We start from the raw sequence: 13,651 nt of genomic DNA, 5'->3' as shown, positions 1-13,651 counted from the left end.
CACACACACACACACACACACACACACACACACACACACACACACACGAAGAGGAACGTGTTCCTAGACGACAGTCTCTGGTGATGAGGGCTCAGTTTCCTTCCTCTAGCCTCTGGTCACCTGGGAGACCTAAAACAAACACCGGCTGGCGTTAGGTCATGCTTCTGCAATCACATCCACTTCCTGTGAAGTCCAAGTGTGAGAGTGTGTGTGTGCGCGTGTGTGTGCAGCAGGTGGGGTAATCCCAATCTGATTTAGGAAAACACACTGGAGGAAGAACTGTGTTTCACACACTGACAGTCTAGCAGTACATGATCGGCTTACGTGGACACCTTTTGGATTCATAGCTCTCCGTCTGTCGCTCTCCCTCAAGCTGTAGCTGCCGTGTGTAAATGTCTATTCGGACTTTCTCAAAACTCTTCCTCCCTCCTTCCTGCTCTCCTTTATTTGAGCTCAATTTGCGGTGCAGACAGCACAAATTGGAGCAATCAAATGCAATCTAGAAAACGTTCATTTGAACCTAGTGACCGATAAAACTGATAAGCGGAACCTTGAGCATTCCTCGAATGCTTCACACATCAACACAGACTAATACCAGACGTTGAGGAGAACAAAGAATAACGTGTGCATACCCTCTTCTTCTCTACATTTCTCTAAGAAATTACAAGTCTGGCGCATTAAAACCAAACAAAGAATGGTGAAGCCCAAATACTTATTAAAGCTTCAGAAATTGATAAAACTCCACCCATAACATTGACAAAACACTCCTACGCCTATTACTGCAAAAACATATGATGTATATGAAGTAGTTAAAGTAATTTACTTGCTGTGTAATTTAATTTTGACTTTATTAAATGCAGGCAAAAAAAAAAAAGGTGATGTTTAGGATTCCTCATCCTAACTATTCCTACTGAGGTAACTGAAGGACATTCTCGTAAACAGGGCCGACTCTGGCCCCCATGTTTGCCGTCAATGTACCTGTTAGCCTCTCAGCATTCCTGCACAGTTTAACTACACAGTAGGGATGTGTGTTGTGGAGCACTAGCTGTCCAAGCTAACATCCAAACTCACTCCCGCCCAGGGGACCTGCTCTGGTCTTGCTCGTCATCAGAAAGAGGAAATGCAACATGGCAGCTTCTTGTACGTACGTTAAGACATGCAATGGGACGGGACACATCCAAGTTCTAAACTTTTTTCCTTCAATCGCTGGTGTTGATGATGGATCACTGGCCCTGGTCAGCTGAGATTATGTCATGCTGTTGAAGTGAATGATGAGATGTGCAGGACGATTTTATAGCTTGACTCAATCACTCTTTCAAGCTTCCTCTGTCTCGTGGTCCATCCCACAAATAATCACATTCGCATCCTGGTGGGTGTGCGGCTAAGAGGATGTGAACGTTCCTGGTTTTACACTTTTGGTGTGTGTACCGAATTAGCAAATGAGTTACAGAGTGTTAATAGGTGACCTTTAGAGGTGCTGGCAAGCGATCGAGCAGGCGTTACAGAGTCCGTGCTCTTTGGGTTTAGGACTTTTAAGCCGTCTGCTTATCCAAAAAAAAGTGATGGACAAGTGTTGCACTGATAAGATAAGTCACTTGTGCTGTCTAAAAGTGAAAACATGCAGTTCCCAACAAGAAGCAGAAGAAGAAATGTGGCCTGTGTGTGTATATGGTGCAGTCGACAAAGAGCATGAGACAAAGTGTGTATCTGTGCACACATGTCACACACACTCTTGGCCCCTGATGCCGGCAGACGAGCTGCAGTCAGTCTCCTGGCAGACGACACGGGATCTGCGCCACACCGATGGGATTTCAGCACTTCTATTCATTTACACGCACGTCTGAGGATCCGTGCATGTGAGACTTCAGGTACTCTGGAAGAGGAGGCTGTGGGAGCAGGGTAGGACAATGGTGGGGACTGGTAGAGGGAAGAAAGGCTCTTTTGTGACGAGCGGGTGGATGGACAAGCCCCGAGGGAAGCCGCTTCTTGTAAGATGGGTGGTTCTTGGCCAGGGCCCGCTTCTCTTGTGTCGAAGATCCAACACACAAGCTGTGATTTATAGATTGGTTCCTCTTTGATGCTGACATCTGTTTGATATTGCCTGACGGGGGGATTAAATGAGCCAACTGGCTCTCGGAGCGGCGGCGACCCTCATCGTTGCGGAGGGATGGGGAAAACAGACACTCGCTAGCGGTGACTCACGGGTAATTTCATGCCCCAGTGAGGGCAGGGGATGAGATGATGTGAAAACATGGCGTCCACATGAGAGATGACCGTTGCGGTTCTGTGTAGGATGCATGAATGTGTAACCGTGCGTGCAGGAGTGTACCATTTATTCTCAGCGCATCAAAGCCGACGCGGTAAAGGGGATGTGACATGGCAGGGAAAGAGACGAGGCCAAATTTTGTCTAATGAGTTATAATGTAATGTACCCAATGGGCAAAAAAAAGAAAGACCATAGAGGCATGTGTAATTTACACTTGGTCTCCAGCCACAGCGTATGCATGCAACATGCTGATTAACCAGGCTTATGAGGGGGAGAGGAAGGCACGGGACGCCAGCAGAGGGAGAGGATAATTGCCTCGCAGCAGCCCGGCCTTCGGACAGTTTAGGTTGACTCGGCACGGGAAAACAAATGGAGCCTGACTGACGTGCAGGAATGGAGAACAAAAAGCTAATCAACAGTTACCAACAAGACTACCCTTGAGGAACCAAAACTGTTAGTCGGGCATGTTTCCGGTACTTTAAATCACGAGTTTATAGCCCAGATGAGGCTGTTGACGGAGATATGGATAGATGGTTCAAATGAAGACAAAGTGGAGGGAAGTTACTGATTCACTGCTCGTCACACAGCAGTAATGAAGAGTCTCCCGGCCTGACAGTGAGCAGAACAGAGACCGTTTGGAGAAATGTGGCTGTGGTCTGCTTTTAAAAACCGCCGCTGTCAGCGTCCAATTTGGAGGGACTGAAAATGAAAGTTAAGTAATGGCTCACAGTGGAAGACATGACAGATAATAAATCGCATCAATCCAGATTTAGCTGGCTGGAATTATTAACAGTAGTTCCAGGAAGGTCATGTCATGCTCTGATGAGCAAAAGCGTGTTTTTGAGGGGGGAGAGAGAGAGGGGGCAGCTTTGCAGATAATTATTCCCGATGTTGTGTAAACTCGTATTAGCAAGCAAAAGTCAACAGAGTGAGAAGAGTCTCCCTCCCTCCCTTCCATCCCTGTCTCTCCATTTCCTCTCACCCCAGTGCACCTCTCCCCCTAGCCTCAACAGGCAACCACCCTCTGTGTGATTTTTGGGAGTGATGGAAGGAGGTGGAAGGCAGGGATTCTGTGGAGGAAGGGAGGGGGCACACAGTGTAAACTGAGCCTCCCTTGTTTTTTTGGCAACTTGCAGAGTGCAGCAGAAGAAGAGAGGGCGACCGGGGAGGGAATATTGGATGAGTCAGCTGAGATACGCTGAAAGCCAAAGAGAACAGACACTGCAGGGTTGTTTAAGGACAAACCAGACTTCCTTGTGGATTTAGAAAAGTTGGGAACAATAACGCCAATGGTTAGAAAAGTGATGGTAGGATTCTCTGTGATGGCAAAACTAAAAACACCGAGCAATGCAGGTCGACCCTCGTCTTATCCAGCGGAACGTGCTAGCGGCAGCTCGGACACAGCTGTGAATAAGAGTACGCCATCAGCAAACCGAGGCAGACGCCGCTTAAGATTCATTTCCTCTCACGGTCGCTACATGCTGGGTGTTAAACCCACGAAGAATGTACTGACGTGAAAAGGAAAATCCCAAATACCTTTTTCAACAAACACGGAGGTTTTAATATTAATCACACACTTTCCTGCAGCTGTTCGCCTCAACTTTGCGAAACTTTTAAGAAATATATACACGCATTAGGAAAAAGAGCAGGGGTGCTCTTTCACAAGCAGTTAGTTCAGACAGATTAGATGTTATGCGAGAGCTGTTGTGTAGGCGAGAGCTGTTCCAAGCGCACAAAATGTAATTTTGAATTCTAGTCCAAATCCCAAGGTGCACATGTCATTTTGAATTAGAGACATTTGTGAAAACTAATGCACAAGATAAGATTGATGCCATAAAAAACAAATGTCTTAGGTGTGAATATCAAACAGAGGTGTGAGATAAATTTTGGTCACCATATAAAAATAGTTTTTTGCTGAAAATGTGTCAAAGACCTTACTTAGATCTTAGGAACATTGGATGTTAAATACTGGTTAGAAATGAACTGATAAATATAAGCCCGTCTAATTTAACACACAAGGCTGACTACTAAAGGAATTAATCTTACAGTAGCGAATGATCGACACTCATCTGCATCTGCACCGTATCAGCTGAGTCACCTTAAAATACAAAATACATTGGGACCAAGTCACTAGAACCGATGTCCTACATCAGCCCAGAAACACTTTGAACTCGACACCATAAGAACCTCTGTGCACATATTTGGTTTTACTCTTTTTAAGATAAGTGACCTCACTGATGGGAAAATCAAGCAAAACCTGGAAAACATGCATGTCCTTGCGCAGTTGTTGTTTCCTTATCATTAGGGTTGAGCATCATCAGTGTGACTCCTTCAGATTCCAGTGAGTTCTTTCGTTTTGGTCATACTTACTGTACATCGTGACTACTCATCCATTCTGCGTGGCCTCTTATCCTCATAATAATGGCATCACGTGGGCCGTATTTGTCCTTTTTTTTTTTTTTTCTCACCTCAAAGTTGACAGATAAGTTCCTCTTCAGGGCAATTTCGTAGACCAGGCTGATCTCTGATTTGCTGGCATCGGTGCCTTCCTCAGACTCCCCTTTTTCCTCTGGGCTCTGGAAGAGGAGGGAAAATATCAGAGGGGAAAATGGTTAAGGGGGACACACTGACTGTTGCTAAACTAAAGCCACTTTTAGGTTATAGGTTTCCAAAGGTCTATTGTTCAGTAAAAACTAGTTTAAGTAATACATTATCTATAATTAATGAACTGTTCAGTATGTCCAGAACTCAACATTTCAAAGCTTTTTCGGTTCACCAGGCTCACATAACTAGCGTCACTGATATGGTGAACTTAAAATAGAAACCAAAGCTGGAAGAGCAGCTCACATCATTTATAACCCTGCTTGGAAGCCTTTATAATCTCCCACCAAATTAGAGCAAGACCGAAAAAGGAAAAGAGGATTAGATCACAAATAAATGTGGATAGTGTTCAGGCTACTACATGCTAGGTAACATTATGTCTGAGAGAAAAGCCACATTTAAAGATGTAACTCATTTGGAATGGCATCATCTGAAGTGGATATTGGGCTTGAACAGACTTAGGTGCAAGGTGTTCTCCCAATAGCAATAAAGAAATCCCATTAGAGTTATATGAAACAGATATGAAACCATATTCAGTCGTAGTAAACTTAAAGTGCTGAACACCTGCTATAATATTCCTTCATGTTGTTAAGTTGGCGCAATGATCAGATATTGTCTTTTGTTTGATTTTTTTTACTTTGAAAGCACTTTTTTCAAATAAATGGAAAATATTTCTTTACTTCTTCTGATTTTATGTACCAGAAAATACCAGACTGTGACCCCCAAAACTGTGGCACATATCACATCGAGGATTACACTACTGCACACATACAGAGTGGAAGTCTGCCAAGCTGCTGCAACGAGAAGCTGCCTGTTTTCTGGCTATGATCCTTATCTGATATCAGATGGAGAACTCAGTATCCTGGTGGTCCTCTGTCTGCACAGGAAGGCCTCTTAAAGGGGGGGGGGGGGGGCATTAAATATGATATTTTTATGTTATTAACTCTCTGTTCTTCATAGCAAAATAATTATTTATTTACATCAAGAATGGTATCGCCCTGTAAGAAGAACAAAGGCTCAACTTAGTGTTTTCATCAGGCGTGAAACATGGCTGATCCACTCGAAATAAATCATTTTAAGCTCCACACAGATCCGACATTTTCTAAATCCAAAACAAATCTGCTGCCCATGAAACTATGAAGTAATTCTGGACTTAATACCAGACGACTCCGGTTGTTTAAATATGGATAAGCCAGACTCTACAAGAATGACGGCTGCATTCACCTCTGAATAAAAGAGCCATCGGTCCCTTCCACTAATAAAGAAATGTAGTTCACGCGACAGAGATGATATCTTAAGCCGTACAACGAGGGGGCTTTTCGGTGGCAATTGTTTATGGGAATGCAGAGTGCTGTCTCGATCTTTATCTCCTCATGTCCAGCTCTTTGTCTGATTATGTATGAATGTCTGCCGTCTTTCCCTTTGGGCTTCTTCCTTGTCGCCTGCCTCATTGTGCGATCTGATATGACGCATGATTCATACTGTGAGATCTCTTGGATTTCATAGAAAACAGTCACGTGGTACAATGCACCTACCGCACCGGGCGAGAGACCTCACATGGACGAGAGGCGCGTGAGCGCCTGCTTTGTTTTGTGTGTGTGTGTGTGTGCTTTGTGTGTGTGTGTGTGTGCTCAGACTCACATGTTCTGCATCCTGTAACGTATGCATATTTGTTTTCATAGAAATTCTAATATGTATTCATGGTTTTCATGGTTACATATCCCCCCCCCGACACTTTTTCAAGCGTTCTTAATGTGTGCGAATAATAATGTGAATCCTCTCTCAAGGCTGCACTTAACAAGCCACCGGGTGTGAAGCGTCTGCATCTGTCGGTGGGTGTGTATTAGGCTGTGAAGCTGAATGACCAAGTAGATCGGAGACCTTCCCCCGTGACAAAGACAAATAGAGGGCTAAATATGACTTTGGGTGCTGCCTCTACTTATGGATGTACTGGAGAGAGAGTCCTGGGAAACGTACGAACAAGAGGAGACACAGTGTGTGGCTTCACCACTTGTTCGTGAGGCATTAACTCTCACGCTGAAGCAGCAAAACGCTTCGCATTCACGTCGATGCTCAACCGCAATTGATTTGGTAACAGGGCCAAAGGATTCCACATCAAAGGGATGGGAGGAAGCGGCTCCCAATAGACAGAATGACTTGATTCTTTAAAAAAAAAGCAACTGTTTATCATAAGAAGTGACAATTTTCCCAGATCTAAATGCATCTTCCTTCACAGCAACCATGTGCAATCTCCTAGAAACAAATGATGCAGATTTCCACTCAACATGCTTTTTTTCAAGACAAGAAGCCCACTTGTTTAGCAGCAGACATCATAACTGTATTAATATTGTCAGCATCTAAACCAACCGGCAGGGATTTAGGAGTAAAGTCAGCAGTTTCCTTATATAATCTTTACTGCCTGAAGCGCGGTTAAGTTGGAGGAGGTCTTTGTGTTTCCTATGGTTACATATTGTTGCTCTACTCGTGTACAAAACACAATTGGAGTGTCACTGATATTTACCCGTGGTCTTCCTCAAAATAAAAAGGTTTGACAGACAATGGTTGAAGAGAAAAACTTTTAGCCCGAGGGCATCCGCACATTTACACATGTACGAGCGTACACACACACACACACACACACACACACACACACACACACACACACACACACACACACACACACACACACACACACACACACACACACACACAGAATGACAGACGTGTACTGGAGACACACCGTGCCTCAATTTGTAAAGCAAGACTCAGAAGCAGCAGCAAACAAAGAGCACATTTATGGAGGCCGACGCCACAAGACAGCGAGTCGGGCAGGTGAGAGGAGCCAAAGCATTTTGAATAACCGTCGGCGATGCCAGGCGGTGAGCATCGGGGTAATTTGATTTCCGGTGGGAGATGATAACAACAGTTAACAGCTATGCCGAAGGGGAAACTCTGGAATGGTAAGAGTGACACAGAAAGCAAAAGGACAAAATCCAAAAAATTAAAGAGAGAAACTACACTCCCGCCAGGTGCGAACTAAACCATGGAGACCTGCCGGGCTTAAATTATACATTAGAATGATTAGAGCTGAAGTGGATTTGGATTCAATCGGATTGAAAGGTTGTTACGCATCTGCAAAAAAAAAAAAACGCCGTGTAACACTCTTAATAGAGCCTCTGCGGGGACACCATCAGATCAGCAGCACAAATCCTTTGACTTTTCATTAAAGCAAGAGTTTCAAGTGCGAGGGTGGGGGGGCCAAGCAGAGCGACAGTCAGCCAAGGTTAAAGCAGTGGGGGGGGGGGCTAGATGCTTCATAAGGTTGGAATGCACGCAGACAGCACATCTAAGCGTGTATTAAAAATCTATAACAAAGCAACATATTTGCTACGATTCATGTTCTGTCAACCGAGTGGCAACAAACCGTTTAAGCAATTTTCAGCAACAAAAATATCACAAATGTCTACAGCCTCTCACATGTGTGAATTTGAAGTCTTTTTTGTCTTCAGTTAATTGAATATATTTGAGGTCAAGCATTTTTGACATATGCTGCGTAGAGGATGAAGTGAAATATGTGTGAAAAGCTGAGCGGAGAAGGGGGGGCTATTGTACTTGGGGACGGTACAAATAAATTATATCTAATATGAAAACGTCCTGAGAGTGAACATGCAATTCTGTTGAGTAAAAGTGAAGACACTTCTCCTAAGTACATGGTAATACATGAGTGGCTACTTGTAGATGGGTAATGAACGGTCCAAGGGGAACATTGCATTTGGAAATCCCACACTTTTCTTTTTTTAGAATGATGCAACATATTTGTGACACATTATGAAAGATCATCTGCAGTAAGAATGAATGAGTTGCACAGATTGGCTAGCAGCATAGTGCATTGCAGTAGTGCCGAAACTAACAAGCTGCAAAATGTAATAGTACAATATAGGGCAGAGGTGAAAAACTATGGTTTTGTCCAGACCAGCGAGAAATAGAAGCTCCTTCATTAGACTAATATGGTCCGTCCTACAGAAGTCCATTTAAGCTTCAGAAGTAATGGAACTGTGTTGAAGATGTCGGCAGGGATTCACTTGTTAAAAGAACTACGCACTGCTAGCGTACGCCTTTCTGTCTCTAAGTGCTCTCGTGTGTGTGTTTACCTGCGGCGGCCGTTCGGGGATGGGTTCGTTGCGCAGCGCTTGCAAGGCCTTCATGGCAGCATTGTGTCTGGCTGCTTGGCGGGTGCGTCCCTCCCCGATGAACTCGTGACTCCCCACAGACAGCTGCACGTAGAAGATCTTAGGAACAGGGTAGTGGTACCTGGAATGAACAAAACGACAGAAAACGTCTATAAATAAATATGTAGCCATAAATGTATGGGAAAAACAAGAAGCGGGAGTAGCTCAGACATTATGAGCCAAGCCATCAATCCACACCGTTTACACTGTTCCCAAATTAAAGTCCCACCACTTCATCAGGGTCAATTACTACACAATGGCCCGCTGGCTAACCACTTGACTGATGTCTTGCTATTGAATCTCAGCACGGGGACGGCAAACAAAGCGCAGGGACACATATATCCTCTCCTCTTTCTTCTGGCCCCGAACATAGATTCTCCTCTCTTTCTTCGGGTCTTGACAGAGCGGGACCGAGCTGTCACCAAGCAGATTTAGAGGTCTGCGAGTCCGCGTGTGTGATACCCCCCTCCTGGGTCAGGGTGAGAAGGGCTGAGAATGTCTGCCGGATCCAGGACAAGGAATGAGAAACAGTGGGAAAGCTAACAAGAGAGGAGAGGAATCCAAACTCTTTTTTTAATATCCGTCTCCGTGTCCTCCTTCTTCTCTGCCACTATACACTTATATTCACAAGGACATACAGACGCCATATGTGGTAGACACAGATGGATAGCAGCACATGAGATTCATGGTACCGTGTCTTGACTAGAGTCTGGTGCCAAATGTACTTAATATTCTCATGTTTGGCCAAATCATTGAGCTTTTTAATGACGGAATGAAAATAAGTAATTAGTAGTAGAGTCAGTTAACACAAATGTGGCAATCCTCTTTCCCCGTGAATACGTATCTGTTCATTTTCAGCTGTACCAAAACATCCTACGTGGCAATGCAGCAGCAGTGAGATGTGAGATTTTATTATTCGAATTTTGGGGAACCCAAGAAGTTAGAAAACCCAAGAGGACGGGAAAACCTTGTATGCACTGGACATGTTCACAGTTTCTTTCAACAGCGCACACATGCACATAATTAAATAAAGTCGTACGGCCGTATTCAACAACAGCCAAACAAGCACTCTCTGTGAACACTCCCCTGAATACACTGCATGCTAATGTTTGAAATGACTGCCATTACATGTTTCAAGTCAACTATCTTAAAAGTACAACAGGACTAAGAGGCTACAGCCATGCTAGCAGGCCTGCACCTACACACGGTAGTGTTTAGCACAAAATGCTAACATCAGTGTGCTGGCATACTGAAGTTTAGCAGGTATAATATTTCCCATCTTTTAGCATAAAAGCATGCTAAAATACAGCTGAGGCTGATGGAAATATCATTAGCTTTACAAAGTATTGGAGAAATTAAAGTCTGACCTGATGATGGCACTCGATGAAAGTCAGGGTATCACCAAAGTTGCCTTACAATTCATCCAGAAAAGCATGTAAACATGTCTTTAATTGCAATCCATCCAACAGTTCATACTATCACTGGAGAAGTGAAAGCTTAGGCTTGCTGATGGCATTATATGAAAAAACAAGGGTTCTACTAAATTGTTGGTTAATCCTTGGGGCACCATGGATATCTGCACTAAATATCATGCAAATAGATTCACAGCTGTCGAGACATTTCACTGAAAAACTCCAATGTTAACCTAATGTCATGTTTCCAGACCTCAGCAGTACAGAGTTATCACAACTGATAGGAACTATGACCGAAACTATGACAATATGACCCAAGCTGTAATAAACAGGAAATAACCCCGAACTCGAGTAAGTTCTCCTTTTTACTGAAGCATTTTTGGTATTTTCTTAAAACCAAAATACTGGAAATACTGCCTCTTTACTAACAGTAAGTCTTACGAGATAACACCTAGGAACACATTTGTCATTTCTCTGACTATGCCTCTCTTCTTCCGCCTCCCTTCATGTCTTTCCCAAATCTCCTGCCCAGCAGGGCTAACAATGAGTCAGCATTTTTACTCCCAGAATTCCAGCAGGTCTTTTCTCCGGCCCCACAGCCCTCCTCTCGTCAGTCTGCTCCCAGCTCCTCCTGGCCACGGGAGCCTTCCCTGGGCGGGGGCCTGCCTGGCCCTCGCACGTCAAGTGTGGCCCCAGGGTCTCAGAGGACATGCCAAGTGCAACATGGGCTCCGGCCAAACAGCGCTGAGCCGAGATGGGAGCAGCTGGGAGCTGGAGCGCCGAGTACAGGTGCAGAGAGGAGGAGGAGAGAGAGGGATAAGAAAGAGAGAGGAGGGAGACTGAAGGGGGGGAGAGAGAGGGGGACATGGAGGGAGGCCTGTGGGAGACCCTACTCCACAACGTGGGAAAGTAGTGGCTTACACACAAGCGAAGCCAAGAACACAGGCGAGCACATGCACACACGTCAAAATCATGCAAACAAAAAAAAAAAGAAAAGGCAGGAAAATCACGTCAGCGCTCTTTGGCCAGTACGAAAAAAAGACATCAGCACATGTTGGCTTGAACTGCCTGTTCTGTGTTATCAACTGTTATTTTTGTTATTATTATTACTACAGAGAGGGACCAGGACACCTGTGGGGAGGGTGTGGAGACTGCTGAAAGGGAGAGAAAAAAATGATTTAAAGAAACACCGCTGTGTCTGTGTGATGACGTGCGTGTTTGTGTGTGTATCTGCTGTGACACGGGGATGAGTGACTGAGTGAGAGAAAAAAACAAAAATAAAAACACAACTCAATCAAATGATAACTCATCTGTGTTTAGCCGCGAGTAATGAATTTGACTTTGAGGAACGAAGCCTCCCTGCAGCTCTCTTTAATGTGGGCAGCGTTAGTTAAGGTTACTCTTTCATCTTTAATCATTCAAAGACTCACGCGTGTGTGTGACACATTCAGAGGCATTGGAGTTTCTGAGCCCACACACAGTCATAGACTGGGAAATGGGAGATATGGCATTGCAATTACTAAATGACGGGGTGACATTTCGTCCGTCCTGGAAACTATTTTGTCCTCCGGCACGGAAAAATATTTCCTTTCTAAATTGCCTGTGTAGAAAAAGCGGATCCTCCGTCACCGCATGCTCACACGAGCGAGATTACATTGTAACACATTTACATTAAAAGGCACCAGATAGTGTAATATACGTGACGTACGGGCCTAAGTGACAGGTTGATCATATCACTATTCTATTCACATAATGTCAAAAAAACATGGTCACATGTACCACATGCTGTGTCGGTTAGGTGTGATGTTTTGGGAAATCTTGCATCATTCACAGTGATGTTATTTAACAGTGACCGTGCCAGATGAATTGAACAGAATTTTAAAAAAGCAAAATGCAAACACATGGCGCTTGCAGGAGCTCGTGTAGTTCGACGGAAATTAACGGAAAATATTTGGCCCGTGACTTAACACGTGACCTCGACCAGTTGCAGATGGTAAGTGTATAGAATGCAGTGAACATTTCAACAGGTTCAGCTGGCAAACTTTGTGCAGACCGCAGAAATGAAAACCAAATGCAGCACTTCCTTTTCGTCGTAAACCTGCCATTTTGCCCATGAGAACACATTAAATTAAGCTTTGTTGGGAATATATCGCTTCCCGTAATCAGCCCAGGCAACCGGTGGTTGTTAGAAACCCCATTGGAGGTCACCTAAAACCACACATTAGTCATTAGAAATCAAACGAAATGCGCATTAAGGGTATGAAAGACTGTTTGCCGCAGTGCATGTTCATGAGTTTTTATGATGTAGCACAACAATATCTAATACGTGGGTGATCCTTGTATGGTTGGGCTCTTGCATTTATAGTAGAGTAGGATAGTTTGTTGGTGATTTTTGATTATACGTCTGATGAGTTAGCATTTTCTCACTTCCGGTTCCATTGTCTCAAAGTCAGTGGGGTATTTGAATGGTTTCTGGTTCGTGGTCTGAAATACGATCTGTGGTTAATTCAAGATTAAAAGATTCCAATGTATTGTTCTACGGCACAGAATACGTCAGTAAATACCCCTCTCGTGAATTTTGAAACTTTTCCGTGCGCTTGCGAAGAAGTGGCTAAATGAGACTACAAAATGTCATCACGCCGACTAGTGCGCCTTTACGGCCTCGTTGTGTATACTAATATTTAAAATCTCTCTTTTTAACGAATGTATGAAATGTATGAATGCATTAACTAGTTTGTTACTATTTTTAGTAACTAAACATTTGTCCTAGGAGGTGTGATTGTGGTTTGCCATATTGTGTACATATTTTCTACGAGATATAAACTTGGTTCTACTCAATGAGCCCAGTGTATTCTGGAGAAAGGGGAATATCAGAGCCCCATTTCTCCGTTTTTGCTCATCACGCCACACTAATTTAAAAAACATATTTGTGCCTTTCTACTGCATCGACAGCCTAGTTTTATGAAAAGACCATTTTCTCAGCGCTGAACAACTTCTTTAAGGATGGAAACACATGTATTCAACTACAGCAGACAGAAGAAAGTGGGCCAACCAAACACATGCAAACACAAATAGTTATAGTTATACCATAATTATACACACACACACACACACACACACACACACACACACACACACACACA

General features: G+C 43.9%; 1 protein-coding gene across 1 annotated transcript in view; it reads right to left on the bottom strand.

Annotated features, from left to right (window-relative positions):
• The window catches only part of stau2 (staufen double-stranded RNA binding protein 2), a 32,457-nt gene that overhangs the window by 7,002 nt on the left and 11,804 nt on the right, over positions 1–13,651 (bottom strand). The window contains exons 6-7 of the mRNA XM_031850290.1: positions 9,019–9,178; positions 4,637–4,842 (exon numbers count right to left, since the gene is read on the bottom strand). Coding sequence (XP_031706150.1) covers positions 4,637–4,842; positions 9,019–9,178 — 366 coding nt within the window. The remainder of the gene's footprint in view (positions 1–4,636; positions 4,843–9,018; positions 9,179–13,651) is intronic.

The sequence above is a fragment of the Anarrhichthys ocellatus genome, unplaced genomic scaffold (genome assembly GCF_004355925.1).
Source record: "Anarrhichthys ocellatus isolate YVR2014 unplaced genomic scaffold, GSC_Weel_1.0 scaffold10, whole genome shotgun sequence".
Classification (NCBI taxonomy): domain Eukaryota; kingdom Metazoa; phylum Chordata; class Actinopteri; order Perciformes; family Anarhichadidae; genus Anarrhichthys; species Anarrhichthys ocellatus.
The sequence above is the reverse complement of the archived record's forward strand: the minus strand, read 5'-3'. Positions and strand labels throughout refer to the sequence as shown.